Source organism: Cetorhinus maximus, chromosome 8, assembly GCF_964194155.1.
Source record: "Cetorhinus maximus chromosome 8, sCetMax3.hap1.1, whole genome shotgun sequence".
In the NCBI taxonomy this organism is placed as follows: Eukaryota; Metazoa; Chordata; class Chondrichthyes; order Lamniformes; family Cetorhinidae; genus Cetorhinus; species Cetorhinus maximus.
In genome coordinates, this window is record NC_135886.1 from 76,252,148 (window position 1) to 76,279,701 (window position 27,554).

At 43.2% G+C, this 27,554-nt stretch overlaps 1 protein-coding gene across 2 annotated transcripts in view; it reads right to left on the reverse strand.

Moving 5' to 3' along the window:
* The window catches only part of LOC144683742 (exocyst complex component 1-like), a 141,315-nt gene extending 133,492 nt beyond the window's left edge, over positions 1-7,823 (reverse strand). Inside the window, exon 1 of one of the 2 annotated variants that reach the window (XM_078547083.1) lies at positions 7,389-7,823. In XM_078547083.1, coding sequence (XP_078403209.1) covers positions 7,389-7,512 — 124 coding nt within the window. In that variant the 5' untranslated portion in view covers positions 7,513-7,823. The remainder of the gene's footprint in view (positions 1-7,388) is intronic. The other variant, XM_078547084.1, reaches the window with a different exon arrangement.
* Between the last annotated feature and the right edge of the window lie 19,731 nt (positions 7,824-27,554).

Sequence of the window (27,554 nt, forward strand, 5' to 3'; positions counted from 1 at the left end):
CTGCCTGAAAGCAGGCCTGACCCACAGTGCCACGACCTCCACCGCACCAGCCAGAACAGGAATGAAACCCGTGCTGTTGGCACCAATCTGATCCACTGTCAAATGGCCCCTCCCAAGGAGTCAGAGTTGCTGTGGCAACATACACTTTAACATACATGCTGTAGCCTGGAGCTGTGAATAATGATGGTAGAGGCTCCAATTTCTTTCCATCACATGGCTGATCAGGAATCTCTCCCATCCCTACCACCTGCCATTGGCATTGGTTGGAAGGGTTTATAAGTTGATACTCAACCTATATGGCCACGTTATGAATGCGTCTTCCTCAGCCATCAAGTCCTGGAGTGGGATTTGAACCCAGAGCTTCTGGCTCAGAGGCAGAGATGCTACTCACTGTGCCACAAGACATCCTCATTCAATGATGTACAGAAGACCAAAATCAATTTCTGAACACTGAAGCAGAAAACAAAGTATTGATCACAACTTCAACAAAACTGTTTTTTCTCTAAATAAATCGGGGTTTGAATCTATCTACTCCATAGGCCACCTATCACCAACTGAGAGGTGGGCAACTTGTCCTTTGAACTCTGTAGCGGATATCAGAAGGAAAAAGTAACAGCCGAGAAACAACTCGAATTTCGGTATAACACCATAGAGTGGAGGTGATGTGTTCCTACAATGTTAGTAGCATTTTCCACTATGATGGATATTACTGAGGAAGTGAGCTGTAGAATCAGTCCTGCCTGATTATTCATGATCAGCCTTTCACGACAGCCAAGGCAAAACATGACAAATAACCTGCAAATAAGGATGATAATGTTATGCTAACGATCAACACTAGTATACGCTGCTGAAATCTAAAAGCCCTTCAGGGCTCAGCTACAGCAACTGTCAGGTTTCTTCAACTACCAATATCTCAAATGTCATCATCAGTAGATTGATTCAATACCTGCAAAGTTAACAAAATGATCATTATGTTACTTTGAAAATACTGCTCAACTCTGGATATGCTACTTAACAAGATCATTTTTGCTAATCTATGAACATTAGCATAGAAGTAACATAAGTATATCATGTGATAAACGCAAAATACTGCAGATGCTGGAAATCTGAAACAAAACCAAAAATAGCTGGAAAAACTCAGCAGGTCTGACAGCATCTGTGGAGAGGAACACAGTTGACGTTTCAAGTCCGTATGACTCTTCATCAGAACTAAGGTAATAGAGAAATGAGGTGAAATATAAACTGGTTGAGGGGAGGGGGGTGGGACAGGTAGAGCTGGATAGAGGGCCAGTGATAGGTAGAGGCGAAGACGAGATTACCAAAGATGTCATAGACAAAAGGGTGTTGACGGTGGTGATATTATCTAAGGAATGTGCTAATGGGGACATTAAGGGTAGTAAACAGGACAAGCAAGTGGCAGATGGCCCTAGTGGGGGTGGGGTGGGGGGAAGGGAAGGGATCGAAATGGGCTAAAAGGTGGAGATAAAACAATAGATCGAAATAAATTTAAAAATAGGTGGGAAAAGAAAAATATATTTTTTAAAAATTATAAACTATTGGAAAAAGGGGGATCGGAAAGGGGGTGAGGATGGAGGAGAGAGTTCATGATCTGAAGTTGTTGAACTCAATATTAAGTCCGGAAGGCTGTAAAGTGCCTAGTCGAAAGATGAGGTGCTGTTCCTCCAGTTTCTGCTCCCAATGTGGTCTCCTCTACATTGGAGAGGCCAAACGCAGACTGGGTGACCGCTTTGCGGAACACCTTCGGTTTGTCCGCAAGCATGACCCAGACCTCCCTGTCACTTGCCATTACAACACATCACCCTGCTCTCATGCCCACACCCGTCCTTGGCCTGTTGCAATGTTCCAGTGAAGCTCAACGCGAACTGGAGGAACAGCACCTCATCTTCCGACTAGGCACTTTACAGCCTTCCGGGCTTAATACTGAGTTCAACAACTTCAGATCATGAACTCTCTCCTCCATTCCCACCCGCTTTCCGATCCCCCTTTTTCCAATAATTTATAATTTAAAAAAAAAAATATTTCTTTTCCCACCTATTTTTAAATTTATTTTGATCTATTGTTTTATCTCCACCTTTTAGCCCATTTCGATCCCTTCCCTTCCCCCCACCCGACCCCCACTAGGGCCATCTGCCACTTGCTTGTCCTGCTTGCTACCCTTATTGTCCCCATTAGCACATTCCTTAGATAATATCACCACTGTCAACACCCTTTTGTCCTTTTGTGTATGACACCTTTGGCAATCTCTTCTTTGCCTCCACCTATCACGGGCCCTCTATCCAGCTCTACCTGTCCCACCCCCCTCTACCAGCTTATATTTCATCTCATTTCTCTATTTCCTTAGTTCTGATGAAGAGTCATACGGATTTGAAACGTCAACTGCGTTCCTCTCCGCAGATGCTGTCAGACATGCTGAGTTTTTCCAGCTTTTTTTGTTTTTGTTTAAGTATATCATGTACTTGACTGCTCAATTTCTTTAGGTCAGTGGCTGTCAGACCCTTTTGGTTGAAGGACCCCCGCCTAAAATGTGTTAGCACTCATGGGCATGCAAATATAAATTATAATACCATACAACATTTATGATAGAGTTGCTGCATATATTTTCTTTTTTTTCATGGGGTCTGGGCATTACTGGCAAGGCTAATATTTATTGTTCATCTCTAATTTCCCTTGAAAAAGTAGTGGTGAGCTACCTTCTTGAATCACTGCAATCAAAGTGGTGTTTTAATAATGCTTTTAAGAAAACAGGTAATGAGGTATAGTTGCAATTTGAGGGGAGGCGGTAGCGTAGTGTATTGTCACTGGACCAGTAATCCAGAGAACCAGGATAATGCTCCGGGGACCCAGGTTTGAATCCTGCCATGGCAGATGGTGGAATGTGAATTCAATAAAAATCGGGAATTAAAAGTTTAATGATGACCATGAAACATTGTTATATGGTTCACGAATGCCCTTTACAGAAGGAAATCTGCTGTCCTTACGTGGTCTGGCCTACGCGTGACTCTAGAACCACAGCAATGTGGTTGACTCTTAAATGCCTGGATCCTATACCACATGGACTGCAATGGTTCAATAAGGCAGCTTACCACCACTTTCTCAAGGGCAATCAATACTGGTCTAGCCAGCGATGCACACATCCCATGAATGAATTTTAAGAAACAATTTCATTAATGTAGACAGCAATGAGACAGACCGGACAAGCCACAAATAAAAGATATGTAATTCCATTCACATTCTAATGCATGCCAAGTGAACTGCATGTAATACGTTTAAAGATTGTTGGAATGGCATGTACGTACATAATCAGTTCATACATCACATCCAATACAAACTGTTGTTGGCTAAATCAAAATCAACAATATGTTCACTTATTTACGCATTTATTAGATTAGAGGCAGGTTGCTACTTTAAATTTAAAAAAAAACTTCCCATAAATAGAAGAGTTTCCTTCCCTCCAATTCAATTAGAGTACCTATTTGGCCATGAAAGTCTCGGAATATTTTACAGACCTGTGCAAATCCATTCCAGTTTCTCAGCTTTCATTCAATGAAATTGTATTATTGCAACATAGCGGAAGATTTAAGTACATCACATTGACAGATTTTCTACAATTTCAAAAATCAAATCAACATAAGGTTAACATAAACTGAAAATACTGGAAATGCACTCAGGTCAGACAGCATTACTATAATGCTTGCCCACTCCATGACTTTGAAATTGAATGCAACCACAGGAGCAACTGGAGTCCCATCTTCCCATCTACCAAAAGTAAATGCGAGATTCATCGTTGAAAATCATGGCGACTGAGGCACCATTACCAGAAATGGTGCTCAGAGCTTCGGGAGTGGACCTCTTATCAGTTATTTGTGCGAGGCTAACACTCAGTACCATTAATTTATACAAAGCAAGTGGCCTGTCTTTTTTTCCTTCCTCCTCTTTCTGCCTCTTGTGTTTTTCTCTCTCTCTCCAGTTTGAGAACCAATGCTCTAGATGATCAGGTACACCAACAAGAGTTATTCTACAAGCTGCCCAGCATAATGCAGAGCGGTGGCACCTGTTGTAATCATTAAGATCAGGTGGAGAATTTTCCCCATGTCGGGCGGGCCGGTCAGGAGTGGGCGCGGGGTGATCGCTGCCTACGATCGGCTCCACGCCGCCATTTTACGTGGGCGGACAAATTAAGGCCTGCCCAGCGTGACACACGGCCGGTAGCGCTCAATGCTTCTTGTGCAGGCGGGGGAAAGAGGGCAAATTGGAGCCTGTGCTCCTTTGCGCATGTGTGCGAAAGAACACAGAAATCTCCAAGGCATGGAGTTGCCTCAGGGAGATTAAGTACATATTGAAATTCTAGAATGAAGAAACATAAAAATCATTTACACATGTCCCAGTTCATGTGGGACATGTGTAAATGTGAGACTGTCACATGAGGGGACATGTTTATGAATTGTGCAAAAATGTATTTATTTATTTCATAAAACCTTCAGGAAACCTCATCCCACCCATGGATGAGGTTTCCTGAAAAACGCAAAGACCGCTTGGGCTCTTCACCTGTCCGCCAATCTTAAGGTTGGATGGGCAGCGTTGATAATTGCTTTAATTGGTTTTTTAATGGCCTTAACAGGCCTTTAACAGTTTGGCGGGTGTGCAGCTGCCTCTGGCACGTGCCTGCAGAACGAAAGATCTAAATGACGCGCAGTGACGTCGGGACGCACGCTGACATCACCGTGCATCATTTTGCGCATCGGCATGTCGGGCCCGACCCTACAAGCCGACGTCAAAATTCTGGCCCATGTGAAATAATACAACTGCATACAGATTGCAAAAAAAAGTTGATCTTTAGCAAAGCCTGTCTTTTTCTTACATGGTGTTATTATAGTCTGGATACAGGGTCAATAGCTCAGATTTTCTCAGCAAAATCAACTGTTATACAAGCACACACCACAATTTTCTGTGTCATTTCCAGTGAATAGTGGAAGAATCTGTCATAAAATATGTACGTGTGCACCTACAATGCAGTGGATTATTAGAGCTCACAGATACTTTACAAGGATTCATAGAATCAGCCATCCATTCCAAAGAATCTCCTCACTTAAACAGCATTTCTCTCACCAGAAATTGTATCACCCCCATGACAGAATAGTGCATTTTAGTTCCTGTTGAACTACCTGCAAAAAGGGTGCTGGTTTGCAAATCCTGACATCTGCCTCTAAACTGCTAGAAGCTTTTAACTTAATTATTTTTTACCCAGCAAGCAAGATCCCACACCATTTCTCCCAGGATTATGCAAATGACACTGACCCCAGAAATAGGTATGGCATCTGAATGTTGTAGGCTGGGTGGGTTCTTTTTACAAAGCACCTCCCTTGTATTTGGAATGCCACGCCACTGGAAAGTATAGGCCCCCATGTGCACACCTACAACATCATATGTTGCAATTACATTTTACGATTGGAAAGAATAGCACTGCGATTGATAGTACAGAAGCCTTGCACAAGCCATGGGATTAATAATGATGTGACAGTAACAGTGCAGCTAACAGCACTTACTATTATATGTGCACAATTTGGATAGCAACTTCCAACAACTACACATGGAAATTCAACACATTATCTGAAATTTGCTGTCCAGCATGGGTCATTCAGAAGAATGGGGGGATAAGGGCAGGAGGAGGAGGGGGGATGAGGGCAGGAGGAGGGGGGGGGGGTGAGGGCAGGAAAAGGGGGGGGGGGTGAGGGCAGGAGGAGGGAAAGCACAAGAAGTGGTTGATGTTTCATGTGATGGCGTATCGTCAAAACTGGATAAAATTAGAGTTGGAACAGCTTTTAAGCAAATACAGAGGCAGGGAAAATGAAATGGGCTAAAGTAAAAAGGGAAGATGTGTGACAGGGTGGGAGACAGGGCAAATTAACTGACAAAAAGGATGCAAAATGAAATGGTAATGGGATAAATAAAGAAACAACAGATGGGCCTGGAAGGGGTGTAAAGTCGAAAATTGCATCATTACCAACTGCTGCTGTCTGAAAAAATGGGGATAGGTGTTATAATTAGATATTGGTGAATTCATTGTTGAGTCTGGAAGGCTACTCAGTGCCTTCGTGAAAGATGAAGTGCTGTTCCTCGAGCTTACATTGAGTCTGACAAGCATATAGTAGGGGGCCAGCCACAGAGAGGCCAGAGTGGGGCTGAGGCAAAGATTTAAAATGAAAGATAACCAGAAATGCAGGGTCATACTTCTGCACTGAACATAAGATGTTTTGCAAAGCCACCACCCAACCTGTGTTTGGGTCCCCAGTCTAGCAAAGACCAAATTGTGAGCAGCAAAAACAGTATGCTAAATTGAAAGAAGTGCAAGTGCATTGGAAAGTGTATGTGGGACTCTGGACAGTGACTCTTGTATATTTGAGAAAACATTCAAAAATGCTTTAAAAAGTATATATAGAATGCTAGTCCTTAGATTAAGTTGCTGCTGCAACAATCCAATTAACCTTTGCCAGTTGGCATTCATTTCTACAGTATCTCGAAGAAATAAGCCACTTGCACAGTTTTAGTTGCAATAAGACCAGTCGCGTACATTCTTCAGATTGATGGTTCTGGATCAACTCTGAGACTGATTCCAATTAACAGTCTGCATTACCTATAGGAAACTTCTCAAGAATCAAGGGATACTGTCAGCCACAAACACCAATATTCAAAAGTCTAGTGGTCAGGAAACTTTAGATATTTTAATTCCAAAAAATATTCCATATAACTATGCCTTTCAATATAAAATGTATGGAAGGTTTTGAGGTGTTTTTTTTAACAAATACCACTCCCCTCCTCAAATTTCTCGCTTTTCGGGCAAATCTGATTAATCAACTCAGATCAAATTAATCAAAGATCAAAGTTATGCATTGGCTAAGTTTTGACAAAGTAAATCTACCAAATCTTCCATGGTAATGTTATTAATAAATCGGAAATGCCACGAAGCATTTATGTCATTAATCTATTATTTTGCTGTTAGGGTGCTTAACTTGACCCATCCCCTTCGGGCCACGTCTTATTTAAATAAGCACACCCTCGGATCAAATACAGCTGATGAATGGAAGTTTGCAGATTGGAAGATTGCTTAAGCATTCCCATCTCCAAGTCAGTAGTTGTCAAGCGATTCTATTTCTTATACCTGGCATTTCAAGACAGGTAGGCAGACACGTGGGAGTACTAAGTAATTGAAGGTATCAAGAATTTGGGCTGTGAGAAACAGGGTGCATAAAACTAAAACTTCTCTTAACGGAAATTGCATGATGGACCTGCTCCCAGCATAAAACGTCAAACCAAACAAGAGCAGCAATCGCTTGTAACGGATGCATCTCACTATTACACAGGTCACGCACCTGCGGCGCACAAAATGCAGTTTTTTCGTTTTTTTCCAGCTTTCCAGACGAACACCAAACCCAGCAACCTCTCTTCTTGCGGTGTGAAAACATCTTTTTGCAACTGATTCCGAATTGCAATCATAGCAGGTGCAGAAAGGGAACAAATACAATATGATGGTTCCCTCCCCTTTTGCTTAAAACTCAATCCAAAAAAGTCTCAAGTCCAAATAACTTTTTTTATAATATCACGGCGCATACAGTCCTCACAATGGCGACGGAAAAAGTTCTTATATATTCTATAGGTAACTGGATATCGTATAATCTAAAAAAGATTCAATCTGAAAAAGAAACTGTTCCTCTAACACATCCGGCCTTGATCTCTATTTCACCAACTGACAGGAGCTTCCTGTCAACGGAAGCGCGAGGGAAAGAACACGCGTGCAAACCGGCTCCCTCAACCAAACCGAGGCTCGATCCGGCTCCGCCTGATGCCCCGCCCCTTTCACCGCCCACCCGAAAGATGTCACGCCCCTTGCCCCACTCCTCCAATCGATGCTCCGGCTCTCCGATCGTCGCTCCGCCTCTTTCCCCGCCCCTCCGTCTGACACCTTCTCTCCCTCCCCCCCCCCCCCCGACCATGGTTTCAGTTGATTGATAGCAGTTCAGCTGGTAATGGGAATGCGCGGGGTGTTTTAGTTAACGGTTTTCTTTCCTCCCACATTGGAAGTAAAGGCAGCAAAGAACTGGAGGCTGGCACGATGCTATCAGCTGTCAACACCGATGATACCTGTTTAAACATACACAGCTGTGTTCGTTTTTAGCTCTGAAAAATTGAATAATGTTATGTTTATTTTAACATAAATCGAGTTGATTCTCATTCGCAGCGGATCACATTTGACGGGGTAGAAATTGGTCGAAGGCGCGTTTTGGGTTGCAACAAATGGACATAAATAAAAACCCGAATTCAGCCCCTATATTAATTTCAAATAAAACAAATTGCATCGATCGCGGTTCTTCGTTGTTCCACTGACGAATTTCGCATGTTGTTGACGCCATTTAAGGGCAACACCTGTTTAGGAGGAGCTGTGCTATGTCTGGACATTGGTAGTGGTACAGAAGAAACCGCAATCCTCTAGCCGCTTTTCTGATACTGTTGGTGGAGGAACCCAACAGGAATAGTGGCATTTTCTCGACGGCAGGAAGTTATCAAAGCAAACTGCTGGGTATGAGGTGGTAGAGCCAGATTAGTGCCAGAAGTAAAACCAAAAAATGCTGGAAAAACTCAGCAGGTCTGACAGCATCTGTGGAGAGAAAGACAGAATTAACGTTTTGAGTCAGTATGACTCTTCATCAGAGTTCCATTTCAGATTTCCAACATCAGCAGTATTTTGCCTTTATCTTAGTGCTGGAAGTATCGCCCTCAGGAGTGGCTGCAATGTAGGAAAAGGATCAATGATCTTCCAAGACCAATTTAGGTAAGCCTCCTAACTCTTGACTCTCAACACTCTGTTTAGCCTTGCACTACCTGTTGGCCCAACACTTACACAAACCCCAGTCACTCCAATTCACACTGCACTTTACTTTTGTCCTTACTCACTCTGTATCCCCCTCCCAATTACTTATTCCAGCTCCTCACACCTCTGTAATTTTTTTATACACCATCTCACCCAGTCCTCAAAACTTCTCATTACCATAACACTGACACATTTCTTTCTTCCTTACAGGGCAAGCTCATGTGGGTGTGCCATGCATGCATTGGAAGCATCAGGAGTGGTTGGACTGTAAAATCAAACAGACATTCCAGCTGATTTGGTGCATGTTGTCGAAACTGCATGTGTTCAGCTACATAAGCCCTGACCCCCTCCAATAATGTGATTTACAGGAACAAGCAGGAATGAACTTGCAGATGAGGTGCTTTGACTTGCATATGCTGTAGCAAAGCTTGAAAGTACTGCGGTTTGGTTTTGGAGGTCTTTAAGTGAGGTGGTGCATCTTTTCAGAGAGGGCAGAGAATTTGGCCACCTATATATATCAAGTCTATAAGAGATATAAGGGCAGAGTTGCAGTGCCCCTGGGTCCACAACACTAAAAAAATTGAAAACAGAAACAGAAATACCTAGAAAAACTCAGCAGGTCTGGCAGCATCGGCGCAGAAGAGCACAGTTGACGTTTCGAGTCCTCATGACCCTTCAACAGAACAGAGTTCTGTTAGTTTAGTTCTGTTGAAGGGTCATGAGGATTCGAAACGTCAACTGTGCTCTCTCTGCTGATGCTGCCAGGCCTGCTGAGTTTTTCCAGGTGTTTCTGTTTTTGTTTTGGATTTCCAGCATCCGCAGTTTTTTGTTTTTATCACTAAAAAATTTGTGTTGAGGCTGCAGGGATGAGAAGCTCCGCAGAGGAAGAAAGCTTTACCACAGGTTTCAGAGAACACTTCACATACCTCCACCCCACCCAGGCGGCATGTCTGAGGCAACTTGAATTGAACAAGCAGGTTGTCACAGAACTTTGTCACCTCCTTCAAAAGGACCTGCAGCCTCACATTAGGATAAATACAGCACTGCCAGTGGCTGTAAAGGCTGCATTGAACTTATCCATGACTAGATAATTCCAGGCAGAAAAAGCAACCTAGTAAACATCACCCAGCATGCCATCCATTATTGAATTCAGAAGGTGACAGGCACCTTATGTGAAGAGAGGCAATCTAATTGTTTTCTGTCCAAACAGAGAGAAGCGGGATGAGTGGGCATCTGGGTTAGCTAGGGTAGGGGGGTTTTCTAATGTTAAGGGAAGCTGTTGACTGTATGCACGTGGTACTGCTGCCCTCACATCCAACGGGGAGAGGCTCAGGAACTGCAAGGACTGCCATTCCATTAACGTGTGTGACCATGCACAAACCACTATGCCATTAAATGCCTGCTATCCTGGCAGCAGCCACATTACCTACATCCTGAGGCAGTTTGCCATTCCCACCAAGAAGAAACAAGGTGGGCAAGGGACTATTCCCTCTATAGTTGGCTAAAGATTCCCCTCTGCCACAACCCCATGCAAGGACAACAGATGCATAGTGAAAGCCGTGCAGCTGCTAGAAATATCCTGAAGCAGACTATCGATATTCTTAAATAATTGTTCTGCTGCCTGGACTGCTCAGGGGCAGTCATTTAATACTTGCTAGAGTGTCTCCCAAGTTCTTGGTGATCTATTGCATGCTTTACAACCTTGCCATCATGAGGACACAGCCATTGCTACCAGACTTCCAGAGTTGACCATGGGAAGAGGAGGAGGGAGAGGAGGCAGTGGGATCCCTTTGCTCTGGACTGGCTGTCCAAGACCGTCTGCTCAGACTCCACTTCCCCAAGGGGACATCCATTCAGCACCATGGGTCCATCATTCCTCACTTTAACATCCATTTGGTGTGCTCCCCTTTGGCCAAGATCCCTGCAACAACAATTACCAACAATAACCTTTCTGTAACAGTTTTATCCAAAAGCATATCTGTTTCTATGTTGGAGCTGAACTCCTCCATGCTCCTTGACAGTGCAGGGAGGTTATCTGTTAGGTCTGCTAATATACCAAACATTTCGGTGTACATCCTCACCAGCATTCTATATGCCAGCACATCAAAGTCCTTATCTGAGTCCCATGTAGCAGAATTTGTCTGCGACTTCGCCCTCTGATAAGCTGGCACATAAACTATCTTTTTCTCTTAGGCTTGCTGCAGCCCACTCATGCTTAGCGACTTATCAGGTGATCTTCCCAACTCCATACCGTATTAGCCTCTACAGTTCCTGCAGTGACAGTAGTTGAGCTGGTGACTGCAAGTGTCAGATCAAGGGCCGGTGCTTCTTGATCAGTGGTGTGGTTTTGCTCTTGCTCTACTCAGGTTGCTGTGGCCGGGAAGGTGGTAATTCTTGGGTATCTGAAACCAGAACATTAGAAGGGGAGGGTTAAGTGAGGGAAGGGGAGTTTTGGGTGGAAATCAATAGGTCTGTGGTCACATCACCCACCTGCAGCTCACACTTAATGTGCAAAACAGGGTGAAAATGAGGTGGGAATTGAGAAGGTGCATAAGGCTGTAACATGCAGTCATCCTCAATGTTCTCTGATGCCTGTTACAGTTGTCATGTTTCTAAGATTACTATGTTTTAGGACTATATCTTTAAAGGTAGGGTAGATTAAAGAGATCATATGACTCATGCTGGCTTCTGCCTGACAGTCAGTTTGGGTGGTTTAATTATTAGAGATCAAAAGAGACTCAGATTATTTTACTGAGAGGGAGGTGAAAGGTATTTGCACTTGAAGACAATGCCAGCTAGTACTGAGTATACCATGAATGGACCCTAACTCTCCCGAAGAAAGATGTTATAGCTGTTAAGTTGTTAACAGTGGTGTTGTAAACTATCCCTTCTAAGATGAAAGGATAGCTGAGATCAGAGATAACTGATTGGTTTTGTATCTAATTAGAAATGTGAATGTGTTTCCTGTTGCCATGGTGTAGGGTAAAGTCATTTTTAGGTAAGGTTATAGACTTCCCTATAAATCTATGAATATGGCAGGCTGGGTTGCAATTTTGTCTTGTACAATCTGCAGCCAACTGAGAGGTAGAGAGCAAGAAAAATATGTAATTAGCCAGGCCTGCACTGCTCTGGCCACATTCCCTTTGGAGCACATTGCTTGATGACCCCCCTAGCTCCCTGCAGAAACCTGGCCTCTGACCTCTGGTTGACCTACATGACTGAGGCCTCCAGCGCTGTATCCATTAACCTGGGAGCCTTCTCTCTGCCCTGGTGCTCCATTTGCTTTGTTTCAAATTGAAACCAATTTACATCACTAGAAGTCAGCAGCAGCTTCCTTTCAGTCAGTGCAACTCCAGGGCAGACAGCCTTTAAGAGCTGGAGACTAGCTGGAGACTAGCTGGAACATGCTAAAATGCCCCCTGTTGAGCATTCAGCCAATCAGCAGCATAGATCCTACTCAGTTGAATGCTACAGCCGATGTCATGAATGTGTAGTTATGATATTATAGATTTTTAAGAACAACTGTTTGAAAAGCACATGCTTGCTTAAAAAATACATTTTGTTCAGAAAAGGGATGTATGGACATACAACTTGGCATCCTTATGCATTGGTTCTGCAGCCTTATAAAACTGCTTATCTCAAGAAGGATCACAAAAGACAGTGAGTGTTCCCCAAGTGTAAATGAGATCCTTTCACTTGCTGGTCTCCTTTCAGAACAAAGATAATCAACTGATAAGGAGCTTAATGAAAAGCTAAAGAAGTTGTTTGGCTGTTTGAATGACAAATACCTAATATGGGAACATGATTTATCAGTTTTGGAGTAGACATCTTTGGATTTCATATTATAGGAAAAGTCTGGAAGCTGCCTAAAGAGAGAACCATCTTACACATCATGAGAGAGATACCTTGACACAGAAACTGCTTCTCAACAGGGAGAGACCGAGGAGGGTTTCCAGAAACAGCTATTGGACTGCTGTACTACATCAGGCTACCATGGGCCACCACCCGCAGTAACGTAAAAGTTAGTAAAAGGGTCTGTTCTGCTTGTTGAGTGCACCTGCAAAGGCAAACTCCAACTCTTCAACTACATAAGCCATTGCAGCTGCTAAATTAAACCTCAAGTTTCAACCTCTTTGCTTCAGAAAGAAGGAATTCAAGCAATCGGCCCGCAATGATATCTCACAGACTGATTTGAAATCTCATCTTTAAGTATATTTTTATCTTTATTTTCTTTTAAACTTTGTATCTGTATTTTAGTTAATTTCTTTATCATTTTTGCCTAAACTTTCAGCAGTAGCTTTTACTAATGAACTGTCCATTATCTTGTTTAAGACTAAAGCATATCTTCTGGGTTATTTTTAAACTGAATCACTCATGAATTAAAAGGGAGCTACATATACACATACAAATTCTGAGTTTGCGGACCACTTTGAGGAAAGGTCTTTTACATGGCCATGACAATCGAACAGATGAGGGCGCTCATCACTCAGTTTGCATGCTGGCTGCCTCAACAGGTTCGGGGTGCGGGTGGGTTGAGAATTGCAAGCCCATAACTGAAAATTGGTCAGATGAATTTTTAGTCCACAGTATCTATCATACATAAGAAGACTAATAATCTACACTGATCTTCTAAATGTATTGGGCTGCTGGTCAGCAAGTTATTGCATAATGTTGGAGATCATTGAGGTGTATGGTACCAACTCTGCATTGTCATTACACATGCCATCAAGTTCATGCAGTCAAATATGGAACAAGTCATTGGTTATGCAGTAGTGGAGCTCCTGGTGACAGCTTTGATGGCTCTGGGGTCCAGATTCTCCTCTGGCTTACAATGACTGCAGGAGAGCATTTATAGGGACATTGAGAACCTCCAAGCATTCTTTCACTCTGTTCCCATGCAAAACAGTGGGAGTTCTGAGACTCCATCCCCCTGAGAGTATTATTGGTTCCTTGGTGGACACTCCTGCAGCCCTCTCTCAGATGGCAGTACCCTGTTCCCTTGCCAAGAACAGTGCTGTTGTTGGCACCGGACTGCCCCAACCAAAACCAAGTTCCAGCAGTCCACAGCCAAGTCCACTAAAGCCATCTTGAAACTTCAGATGTTCACCATCCTTCCACCTGTCAAGCTGTAGTCACTGAGGAAGCACCTCAGAATCACCAAGACTGTCTACTTCTACTTCTGTAACTTTGCCCAATTCTGCACTGCCTCAGCTCGTCTGTTGCTCCTTGCCTTTGTTAACTCTAGTTTGGCCTATTGCAATGCTGTATTGGCTGGGGTCCCTATTTTCCATCCTACTTAAACTTGAGTTCATCCAAAGCTACTCACAGCAGGTAGCCTGTTTACCCATCACCCCTGTGTTTGCTGACCTACATTGGCTTCCGGTCCAGCAGTGCCTCAGCTTTAACATTCTGATCCTTGTTTTCAAATCACTCCGTAGCCTTGCTTCTCACTATCTCTGTAACCTCCTCCAGCCCTAAAACCCTCTGAGATATCTGTAATCCTCTAATTCTGGCCTCTTGAGCATCCCCAATTTGATTGTTTCACCATTGGTGGTCATACCTTCATCTTCCAAGGCCCAAAGCACTGAAATTCCCTTCCTAAACCTCTCTATTTCTTTCTCCTCCTTTAAAACACCCCTTAAAGCATGCTTCTTTGACTAAGCTTTTGGCGCATACCCTGACAGTTTTTATGGGCTCAGTGCCAAATTTAATTTGACAATACTCCTGTGAAGTGCCTTGGGGCGGTTTATTGTTTTAGAAGTACTATATAAATACAAGTTGTTGTTGTATCTGTTTAGCAAACGAGTACACAAAAACAGGCGATAGGGTTTTGCACAAGGGTGATTTATAGATAGCCATCAGTCATATAACCTTTTGTCAAATCAAGAAAGGAGTCTTTAGGGCTAGTGAAGTTTTATGTTTTGTCTGGTATAGTTGTTGTTTGTATTAATCTGAGTTATTAACAAGAATATTTGTAAAGTTGTACTATTTGAGGGCATTTATATAGTAGGCATGAGGACTGAGTCTAATGGAAGGAGGGAGTTGGGTGCTTTGGGATGGAGAGGGATACTTGCTACCTGGCAGCTTGCAGTACTGCAGAGCTGCTTTATCATCTGCTATCTCCTATTTCTTATCCCTTTCTTCATCATCCTATGCCAATTCTTCCTCTTCAGACCAGTCCAAGTACAACTTTCCTTTTTTTTATAACAAGATTATGGAGCATACATATTGACACTCACTCAGACCCTGCTTGAGCTGTTTTAGGATGTCAATGGTTTGTTCAATCAGAGCCTTGTTGCAGCATAGTTCTCATTACATTAGTGCTTTGCGCCTGTGTCTGGATTCCTAATGGGAGTCATGAGTCAGATGGTGACTGCCTAGCATTTGTCTTCCAGCAACCAGCCTGTGACTTGATGGTCTGGATGGAATAAAGGGATTTGAGGACTAATACAATATGAACGTGTCTTGACTATTGCCAGCAAACCAGGCACAGACCTTCATAATTTGTTGCTTGTAATGAACTATAATGAATATTTAATTAATGGAAGCCCTTCTTTTGGAGAAATAGTGCTGTCTCATAATAGAGAGTATGCAGAGTTATGTGTGGATGGTCTATGTTGCCATGTAATGCAGCAATGCAAGTAAATCCCAGTACTTTCTCTTTCTGCTTGTTGGTCTCCATGCGGAAGCTAATGAACTGTTGATGCCTTGCATACAATGCATTACTGACCTGACAGATTACTGTGTGCCCAGCAGACTGCTGTTGCTGATGCCACCAGAGACAGGTTGGAAGATGCCAGAGGCATTAAAAGTGAAAAGCTATAGTAACCTTCACTGCCACAGTGAATGCCCTGGTGCCGGGGACTTTATTTGAATACATTAAGTGTTCATAACAAGATAAATTAATTAATGGTATAAATAGAGATAAATGAGTTTTATGTAATGGTCCTTGCAGAGATGTGGTTGCATGGTTACCAAGATTGGAAACTCAACATTCCAGGATACTTGATGCTTCAAAAAGGTAGACAAAATGGAAAGATGGGTGGTGTAGTAGGGGACTTAGCCCTGCTAATAAAGGATGGCATATGGACAGTAGTAAAGAAGGATCTTGGCTTGGAAGAGCAAGAAGTAGATTCAGTTTGGGTGGGGATATTAAGTAACAAGGGGCAGAAGGTATTTGTGAGAGTACTTTAAAGTCCCCTAACAGCACATACTGATCAGCAGAATACTAATAAAGAAATAAGAGGAGCTTGTAACATAGGCAAACCAATAACAGTGGGAGACATTCATCTTCATATCTTCAAATCAAATTGGCATAAGTAGTTTAGAGGACAAGGTCATGGAATACATTCAAGTTTGTTTCCTAGAACAGTAAATCCTGAGATCAACCAGGAAGTAAGATATTTTAGACCTTGTCTTATGTAATGAGACAGGCAATATTCATTAGCAATCTCAAAGTAATGGATTTTCTGGAGAAGAGTGATTAGCTTATGATAGAATTTCACATTGAGTTTGAAAGTGACATACATATGTCTAAGGTATTAATCTTAAATAAAACCAATTGCATAGGTATAAGGAGTAAATTGGCTAAGGTTGATTAGGAAATTAGATTAAAAGGTATGGTAGTAGATAAGCAATAGCAAATATTTAAAGAAATATTCCATGGTTCTCAGTCAATACACATTGCATTGAGAGATAAAAATCCCATGGGAAAAGTGATCCAGCTGTGGTTAACTAAAGAGGTTAAAGCTAGTATTAGATTAAAAGAAGAAGCTCATAATGTCACCAAGCAGAGTAATACACCTGAGGATTGGGAGAGTTTTAAAAACCAGCAAAGGATGATGAAAAAAATTATAGAGGGTAAAAATAGAATGAGTACACCAGCAAGAAATATAAAAACAGATTGTAAGAGCTTCTACAAGTATGTAAAAGGAAGAGAGTAGCATAAGTAAATGTGGACCACTTAGAAGCTGAGGCAGGATAAATTATCATGGTGAATAAGATAATGGCAGTAATGTTAAACAAATATTTACCTCTGCCACTGTTGTCTTTCTTTCATCTCTGACACAAATTCTATTTCCTAGCTACCGTCACTATCACTCTTCTTGATAACTGTCTGAGGCTGAACCAGACTATTTGCAACTTTGGCATCGCAATTGACCTCAAGACAAGGTTCCAATCACATATCCACTCCATCACCAACATTACCTACTTCCATCGCTCTATAACATCACCCAACTTTGCCCCTGTCTCAACTTATCTACTGCTGAAATCCTCATCCATGCACTTGCTGACACTAGATCATTCCAATGCTTTCCTGGCCAGCTTTCCATCTTGAGCTCATCCAAAAATCTGCTGCCCCTATCCTAACAGGTAACAAGTCCCATTCACCCCTGTGCTTGCTGGCCTAAATTTTGCTCCTGGTCTGGCAATGTCTCAATTTTAAAATTCTGATCCCTGTTTTCAAATACCTTAATGGCCTCATCTCTCCTTATCACCATATCCTCCTCTAGCCCAGCAAGCCTTTGAGATCTCTGCATCTCTACATTTCTGGTATCTTGCACATCCCTGATTGCTGATAAACCTATTATATGGCACTTTATCAAATACTTTTTGGAAGTCCATTGTGCACCATATCAATCACATTGCCCTCATTAACCCTCTGTTACCTCATCAAAAATCTCAAAATTTAGTTAAACACGGTTTGCCTTTAACAAATCTGTGCTGGCTTTCCTTAATTAACTTACATTTGTCCAAGTGACTATTAATCTTGAACTGGAATATTATTTCTAATCTTACCACTGAAGTTAAGCCGACTGGATTGTAGTTGCAGGGCTTATCCTTATACTTTTTTTAAACAAAGGTGTAATATTTGCAATTCTCTACTCCTCTGGCCACCACCCTGTACCTAAGGAGGATTGGAGGATTATTACCAGTGGTTCTGCAATTTCCACCCTTTCTTCCCTCGGATGCGACTTATCTGGTCCCATTGACTTATCAATTCTAAGTACAGCCAGCAGAGTTCAGCATGGCACTCAATTTAACTTGTTAAATATGTGAAACTTAGAGCAATTTCAACTCTGACAGATCTGCAATAAGCATCTTTTAGTAGTGAAGTTTGTATTTGTTGCAAGTTTTTAATTTGACAAATAATTCCTTCTTCACACAGGTTAAAGTTGTAGTGTTTTGAATAATACTATAAGCTGTATTACAGAACATTATTTATCTGTCTATTGCTCTATTGATCTAATGAATTTTTAAAATCTCAGTTACTGAATTTATTTGTTGTCTGAAATGAGGGTTTTGGCAAAATCATAACAAAAATGTCATAAAATATAATCAAATTAATTATCATGTCTTTTGTACCATAATGCCTTAGTTATAGTTATTATTTGAAGCCTCAACCAAATGCCTGGACTTGGACTTGATATTTTTTCCCAGATATGAGATTCTTGAGATGAATTTTAATTATGCAGAATATCTAAAGTTTCATAATGTGTCAGTACTGTTTGGGTAACTGTAGTAATGGCATTGCACTGCAGGAATTCACCAAGGATCCTTAAACAGAACCTCCAAACCCAGAACCACTACCATCTAGAAGACAAGGGCAGCAGATAGATGGAACACCACCACCTGGAGGTTCCCCTCCAAGTAACTCACCATCCTGACTTGGAAATATATCGCCGTTCCTTCACTGTCGCTGGGTCAAAATCCTTGAACTCCCTTCCTAACAGCACTGTGGGTGTACCTACATACCTACACCACATGGACTGCAGCGGTTCAAGAAGGCAGCTCACCACCACCTTCTCGATGTCACCTAGGGATGGGCAATAAATGCTGGCCCAGCCAGCGAAGCCCACATCCCATGAATGGATAATAATAAAAAAAATTCTACCCAGCAGCTTTTCTTCAAATAATCTTGAGGACAAATATCAAAAGCTTTAATTGAGATAAAATGTATATGCAAAGTTTTTAAGAGCAGGTGTATAAGTGTGTGGGAGAAAGAGAATTGACCCATTCAGTTTACAAAAGGTAAGTTCAATTTTGGAGGCAAATGTCTTTGCAAATGCGTTACAACAGTGAGACGGATATCTGAATTTATAACAGCAATAAGACCCCCAACCCAGCCTCCTGGGTGTCACTGGCCCTCCCTGTTGTGAGACTCCCTGCAGTTACCTGGCCCTGGACTCTGGCATTTAAAATCTGGGGACTGCTTCTAGTTGCAGTCCTGGCACTGCTGGGACTACAGAGCTGCTGGTCAATCAGATTGGCTGGCAACTCTCTGAGGCAGGATTTTTGCCCAAGTCCTGTCTCTAGCCAATTGCCACTCCTTGCAGTGTTAAATGGCTACAGGGCTGCTGTGATCGGCATTCCCTGCTGTCTCTTTGCGTGGCAGTGCAGGCAATCCTGCCATACGAAAAATCCTGCTCTAAAAAAAGTTGCACATTGAAATCAATCAAAACCTCTGAGAGAAACAGGCAGGAAAGGCAGGTAAGTGGGGTTATGAGGGAGACTGGTTGAGGGAGAGGAGGCTTCTAGCTTCTTGTCACTTACGCCTGGGGGAAAGTGCATGGAAGCTTTAGGATGAGGTAAATTAAGGCACAAGGGTGAGGGAAAGAATAATGTGGAAAGTAAATGTGGACCACTTAGAAGCTGAGGCAGGATGAATTATCATGGTGAATAAGATAATGGCAGTAACGTTAAACAAATATTTACCTCTGCCACTGTTGTCTTTCTTTCATCTATAGGAACGAATGGATATTTGAAAGGAAAAACTGCAATGAAGTGAAGGGCAGGTGAGAAAGGGAATGGGCATGGATTGTAGGTATACATTATTCTGATTCTTACCAAGGAGCCTATGTGGACAATGCTTTGTATATGCAGGATGCATTAGGATTTGCAATTCCATAATGGAATTCAGCATCTGTCCCTCTAATTTTGTAGAATTTCTAGCTCTGACACATCTTCATTCGCATCCTCGACTTCTGGTGGCAAGGGAATGGAGTTTGTGGTGGGAACTAAAGACAATGGGTGGCAGTGGGGAGACTTTAACCTGTTAAGGTAGGTGGATGCCTGTAGGTGGCAAGTTAAATCAGTTGAAACTGCCAGACTGTCAAGAAGCCGGCAGGAACCTGTCAACTTCGCCTTTAACCCAAGCATGCTCTTCAGTGTGCAGGGAACCCATGTGGAACAGATGGGTCTGCCATTTGAATATGTGAAATGCTTAGTAACTGTTATTTTAACCCAGGATGCTGTCTTTAACTCTGCACATGCGTTCCCCAGTTTTCTGGAACTCACCAGGTAAAACAAGGTGAAAGGACAGTAGGTAATGATGGGACTGAGCACTTGACAGGCTACAAAGGCTTTAAAGAATGAGATCTGACAGCTGCTTCCTTGCCTAAGAATAAAGCTTCTACTCAAGATTTGAGAGTATGCTTTCACTGCTTTGGAGGTCATTTCCAATACTTTGGAGGCCATTTCTGCTACCTTTAAGTTTTTTTACCTTTAGATCTGTACTCATCTACGCTTTTGATCAGCCTTTATAGGAGCATGAAAGCCACTTATGCAGCTCTACCTTGGATCACAAAAAGCTAAAGGAGCAGCAGCAGCCTTCTTCTCAACCACCTGCTGCTCCACAGGACAGTGGCAATGAGCGCAGAGCTCTAGTTCTCAGAAGATGATACCTGCAATACAGGGTTTACAGGCAGAGGATAAGTTTCTTGGACATGACTAAGCACCAGTGCCTCAGGAGGCACAGATTTTCCTGTTGCTGATATTTGCAGCCTTCTTAGAGAAGACTTTCTGCCAAGTGGCGGTCAAGGCCACCAGACGTAGACAGCTTTCGAAAATTCATGTCTGCACAAAATACTTGGGAATTGCCAAGATGCTTTCATCCTGCGCCAATCAAGTCTCCCACAGATACTCATACCTCAAAGCAGAGTCAGTAAATGACTCCTTGGGAGATGAGGCTTATTTTTTAAAGACTTGGCTGATGACATTTGTGAAAAGCCCAAGTGCTGAAGTCTAGGAAAAGTACTACACAGGCCACATGAACTCAAGGGTTGTAATTGAGCAAGCAATCAGGATACTGAAAATACAATTCAGGTGCCTGGATGGATCTAGGGTACCCTTAAGTAAGCAACGGCAAGGATTTCCATAATGTACCTTGTACAATATTGCCCAGCAGCAAGGAGAAGGAAGGTGATGAACAAGCTGCATGTTTGGAGGAGGAGGAGAATCCTGCTGGAGTGAGAGCAAGTGCAGTTGCACACTTGGCTGTCAGGGTTGCCCAGAAGGGACTGATTTCAGAGAAGCTTCAGTTAATCTGCAGCAGTGCAGCCATCTGGCATATCAATTCTGAACCCACTGTGCTCCTTCACCCACCCTGAGCCCCCAGTCACAAATCAGTCCCACAGGCAACAATTTATACCTCTCACATACACACATTGTTTGTCGTTAAGTCTTGTCATACCAATTTCATAAAGTAGAAGGCCACTTGGCAGGTGTCAGATAAAAATGGGGAGGACGGAATCAAAATAAATCTCCTGGTTCATAAACATAAAATAGAAATGTGACAAGTGAATACTCATGTGCAGCCCCAAATCGTTTTTGTTCTTTTTTCTCCTACTGTGTGATGCAACCAATGTGGCTTCAGCAGAGCTAGAGTCAGGCAGCTCATATGACTGCTTAGATGTTCATGGCTGATATCCTCTGCGTTTTAGAGTCTATGAGGAAACCATCAAAGACGATTCAGCTGTACCTGTGCAGGGGCTATGCTGCACTTCAGTGAGGCTCTCAACAACCAAGGTGAGGTTTCCTTCAAGCCTACTTAAGGCAACAGTCTGAGTGCACAGTCTATTAGTAAGGGTTAGCATGCATTTGGTTGCCTGGTATACTTGATGCTCCATGCTGGTGGCCACTCTTTCCTTGGACATAGACATGTAAGGCCTTTTCTGGTCTTAACAAGTTTTAGGGTTCTGACTGAGAATTGCAGGAATAATGAGACTGCACTCAATTGTTTCAGTTAACCATAAAAAATCTTTACTACTCTTTTGCATGCAAACACATCCAATATACTGTTAATCAAGCACTAAAACACACAGAAATATGAAATTACAAGGAGTTTGCATCCACAAACCACACACAAGTGGTCAGGTCCATGCTGATTATTGGCTTCAGTGATTGACTGGACAATTTCGCTCTCTCGACTGCAATAACCAAATTCAAAAGTCACAGTTAAAATCAGCATGTACTAAGTTGGGGGAAAGATCCTCACTCTCCAATGGTCTTTGGCAGAATTCGGTTCAGATCAACTAAGTGTGCATTTGTGCTAGTTGTTGTGTTTCTCAAGTCCCAGTGACACTGAGGGACACACATACATCTATCTTTCCAGACTTCCAAGGCCTACTTTGAAGCCCTTCGAATAAGCAACCTTTGTCTTAGTCCTGATAAGACTGCCTAACTTTTTATGGAAACAAGTTACTGCTTGAAGTGTTCTCACAGTCAGTAGTTTTAAGAAAAATAAGCTGTTTCCCATCGGTCCTGTTGCTGCCAATGCCTCAAAGCATGATGGACCAGGTTGGTCAAACTTTAACATTTATATCTGTATGTGTACGTGCTGTCATGATTAGGTAGCCTATGCAAGCCTCAACCATAACTATGGTTATTCTTTACACTGCAGATGTCCTACAGACATCAGATCAAAGGTCTGAGGCAACGTTTATGCTAGAGACAGACTCCTCCAATCTCTCTCCAATGTCGCACAGTGCTTCTGGAAAGGCTGACAGAACTCCACATATTTTCTGCTGTACAGGATTGTTCTCTTCATTAATGATCACTGAGGTTCAGCAACTGTGTTCAGCTTAGCAAAGTTTGCAGGGTCCTGTGCTATCCGGGGCTCACCACTGCTGTACCTGTCTCTAATGCCTGCTCCATCTCACTTGTGATGTGTGCTTCACTGTGTAACAACCCACCTGCCTGTCTTGGTTGCCCCACGGAGGTTTGTTTATCCTGAGGGTGGTGAAGGGTGAACATGAGTCATGTGATAGTGCATCCTCAAAGTGAGTGACCTCCTGTGAGAAATTTACCGCCTCCAACTCCTGGGCCAGGATTTTGCCTTCATCAGGCAGGGGCGAGTGGGAACGGACGGGAAGCCAACCGCCACACGCTATCAGGGCCCGACCATGATTTCATGCTAGTGGGCCATTTAAGGCCCGCCCAGTGTGAAACGTGTGCTGCAGCGCTCAGTGCTGCCTGTGTGTGGGGGGTGGGGGGAGGTCAATGCACAAGTTCGCGCATGCGTGTGAGTGTGCGCAGAAAAGCTCCCTGAGGCACAGAGCTGCCTTAAGGAGATGAAGATTTTGAAAAATAAAAAAGAAAGGATTTAAAAATGTTAAAAACATGCCCCCTCATGTGACTGTGTGTCACATGAGCAGTGACATGTTAGAGATTAGTTTGAAAATTTATTTTTTTTAATGACGGATCGAAACCTCATCCTGTCCATGAATGAGGTTTCGCAAAAAATCCAAAGGCTGTTTGGCCTTTTCCCCTGCCTGCCAAACGTAAGGTTGGACAGGCAGCAAAAAATTTAATTCAATCAGATTTTTAATGACCTTAATAGGCCTGTCAATTGTCGGCAGGCACACTGCCGATTCCCGTGCGCATGATGACATTGGGACGCTTGCCCGACATCATTGTGGATCATTTTACACTCGTTCGGGTGCGCATGCGCCCGAAGAACGAAAAGTTCTGGCCCTGAGGGACACATGACGGACCTGTGGGAAATGAAAGATATGAATTATAACTGACAAGATAAGAGGGTTCTGGGTTATCATTGTGCAGATCATCATATTTTAGCAGTTACTAACATCAAATCAACATGACCAAGTGTTGTATGCCATGCTACTGTGTGGTATTTCATTCTGTGACCATGTAGCTAGGAGAACCCTAGCTCTATCTCTAATGGCCAAGCATGGCTCATCTCCATCACCTCATCCTCTGCAGCTACCAAGGCTGCTCTGACTGGAGGGCCACCTCCAATTCTTTGCCTCTCCCTGATGTTCTCTGCTCCCTTCTTTTGAAAGGAGGGAGTGTTAGTGGGCGAAGTGAAATATTCTGAGGGGTTGGAGGAGGTAATAGAAGATTGATGCAGCAATCACCGACTGATAATTGCTTCTTGTAATTTCCAGATCTGGTCCCTGCATAAAGTATTGCAAACAAGTAGAAAAGCGTACCTAGAAACAACATGCTGTGCATTCCATCTGCTGCGGCTCCTGTCAGCTCATACCATCTGCCCTCGGCTTTTACTTTAATGGTTCCTTACTAAAAACATGTTGGCACTGTGCAAAATTAAAGGTCTGCAAGTTTATGTGATACTTAGATAAAGTTTTTCTGAATTGATCACCACGGCATCACTTTAAAATGTGCTATCCTACTTAATCTAGTGCTATTTGAGTGGCAGAAGCAAATGTGAAGCAGGCTGCTGTTGTTCACTCATCAAAGGATTGTAATGGAATTTTACCCTGGGTACAAGGGCTATAAGATGGTCCTATTAAAACTGGGACTGGCTGCCAGCACCTGCCAACTGACTGGCACTTAAGGAGTAGGCTGGATTTAATGGATGTGGAGTCACCCTGAGAAGAAATTCTCTGATCTTCTTTCTGCATTTCTGGAGGCAAGTTATTGGCATGAGTATAAACTGAAGGACTCCAATGGGGACTAAGAATCCTGCCAAAATAAATATCTGGAACTGATTCCACAATCTATCCAGTTACTGGTGGGTTTTTGCAAATTGGAGGATCAATCTCAATAATGAGAATCATAGCACTCCTGGGAAAATGTATGTCTATGCTTGGTGTCTCTGTCCTCAATTCCCCTGCAAATAGCCTTAAAGTGGACATGCACTCCAGAATGCATTGTAGTTATGAAAGTCCATGAAACATTTTTTGCAGTTTGGCAGATGCACTGTTGCATATTCTCCAGAAAATCCATACAGGGCATGCACCATAGTCTCAAAGGATGACATGAAAACCTTTTGTACAGCAATCAATTCCCTTCCATGGACAGGCCCAGTTGAGTACCAATTCTTGCAGCTGAATAATGTATTGGCCTAGGAAGCTGATTACTGTCCCTTAGCTACCACTTCTATTTATATTGCCTCACGTGTTGGTTATTTTCTTTTTCTGCCTCTTGCTGGAGAATTATATCCAAAAGGACCCACATGAGATACTAAGTGCCATGCCAAAAGCTGCTTAAAAGTTCAGAAAACATCTACATGACAATAACAATACTATAATACAAATAAAATGCCTCCCAAAGCTTTCTAGTTTTACTTGACAATCCATTAAATGTCACTGGAATTATCTGCCTTCTAACTTGTACCAATCATGATTTCTGGGCAGAGCAGAAAAAGGCCAATTTGTCACTGATTACATTATTGAGAATCCCATCAATTTTTGGCAGAGGTTCTCTGGCCACCTAGATTGAGGTCTGCATGACAAATCACAATAGTGAAATCTATATGGTAAGTTGGCACTTCAACCATTTCACCATTTATGCCAATAACACAAGTTGCAAATGCGGTGTTTGCAACATGAAAATCATCCCCATTATTTACTTATCCAGCTTACATAGGATCACATTGGTAATGCTGGTGTTTATACTCCATTCAAGCCTCCTCCAATCTTCCCTCATTGAACTCTACCATCGTAAGCCTCTATTCCCTTCATATGCCTGTCTAGCTTCCCTTAAATGTATCTATATTATTTGCTTCAACCACTCCCTGTGGTAGTGAGTTCCACATTCTTACCACTCCTTCGGTAAAAAAGTTTCTTCTGAATTCCCACTGGATATCTTTGTGACTATCTTGTACTTCTGGACTCTGGTTACGCTCTTCTACACAAGGAGAAATATTGGGCTGAATTTTTTTGCAGCCCAAAGGGACATGGGGAGACAAAAAATCAGGGTGGGACAAGCTCATCAGAAATCTGATGTCATGATGTCAGGTCTGGATTTTATCGGGGTTGAGAAAGCTCCAATGCAGTGGGATTGCAATCTGAATTACTGAGCAGGCACTTGCCGTGAATTTGAATGGAGCTCACCTCAATTTTATGGGGGCATTTCAAATTTAATCAGTGGCGAACAGAGATCATGTGCCTTCTGATCCTCACCTTGATTAAAGGTGGCGGTAGTGAGGTGAGGCTGCGGTGCCTACTTGGGAAGGCAGCCATGGGGATTGCTGGGTGAATGCAGGAAAGAGAATATTGGGCTCAGCAGACACTGGCTGACAGTGGTGCTCCATTCATGGCCAGGGTCGAAACAGAGGAGATGCCACATTCATGGCAAGCATGGGAGCAGAGGGGCTACTATGTTCATGGCAAGGTTAGGAGCAGAGGGGGCATCAGCCCACATTTAGAGGATCTGAGTGGCAAGGGGAAGGTAACAAAGACAGGGTCCTCTTTCAAGGATCAGCGCATGGGAGAGACCAGCGAGCATGGTTCTCATACACCCAGACTTTGTAGACCCCTGCACTATGCAGCAGAGGCTCAGAAGGAGGCAGGGCCAGGTGCTAGCTGAGCAAGCTGGTGAACCTTGATTAGGGGAATGACAACAGCCAAGAAAGGCCTGTCTGTGGCACAGACAGTACTGGACTTGCCTCAACTACTGCAAATATCAGAATGCCAATGTCAATGAAGACTGTGGGGAGGCTGTTACCAAATGATGTGCCATGCTGCAGGTGTAGCTGAGACCCAGGGGCTTCGCTGGACACTCAATATCCGTGGTCTTGAAAATCACTGAGGCATTAAACTTTAATGCATATGGATCTTTCCAGGGATCCACTGGGGATATGTCTGGGGTCTCCCAGGCAACAGCCCACCGCTGCATCAAGGAAGTGTGTGATGCCTTGTTCAGGAGGGCCAGTGACCCTGTGTACTACTGAACTGACTCAGAGTCAGGCAGAGAGGGCCATCGACTTTGGAACCTTCGCTGGATTTCCAGGTGGAAGGTATCATTGACTGCACACATGTGGCCATCAAGGCTCCCACGGAACAGCCATTGGCCTTCATCAACTGGAAGGACTTCCGGGCTCCTTCAATAGCACCTTCAAAACCTGCGACCTCTACCACGTAGAAGGATAAGGGCAGCAGATGCATAGAAACACCACAACCTGCAAGTTCCCCTCCAAGCCACACACCATCCTGACTTGAAAATATATCGTTGTCGCTGGGTCAAAGTTCTGGAACTCCTTCCCTAACAGCACTGTGAGTGCATCTACACCACATGGACTGCAGAGGTTCAAGAAGGTGGCTCACCACCACCTTCTCAAGGACAATTAGGAATGGGCAATAAAAACGTGCTGCCCTAGCCAACGGCACCCACGTCCCATTAAAGAATCAAAAAATTGTTTGACTCATCTCTAACCAGTGGTAGGTGCTTCCTGCACAATTTTCGGAAGCAGCCAGTACACCTATGTAACCAGGCAGCCCCAGGTACCACAGCTTTCCCAGCCACCTCACTTGCCTTCATGGATGGAATTTTGGGAACAAAAGGACTGCCCACTGAAGACATGGCTACTCACACCTGTGAGGAACCCTCACCCTGCAGCAGGGGTGTGGAGATATGCAGAAAGTGCGAGAGTTTACTCCGAGAGTCGGCGAGAGCAACGAGGGAT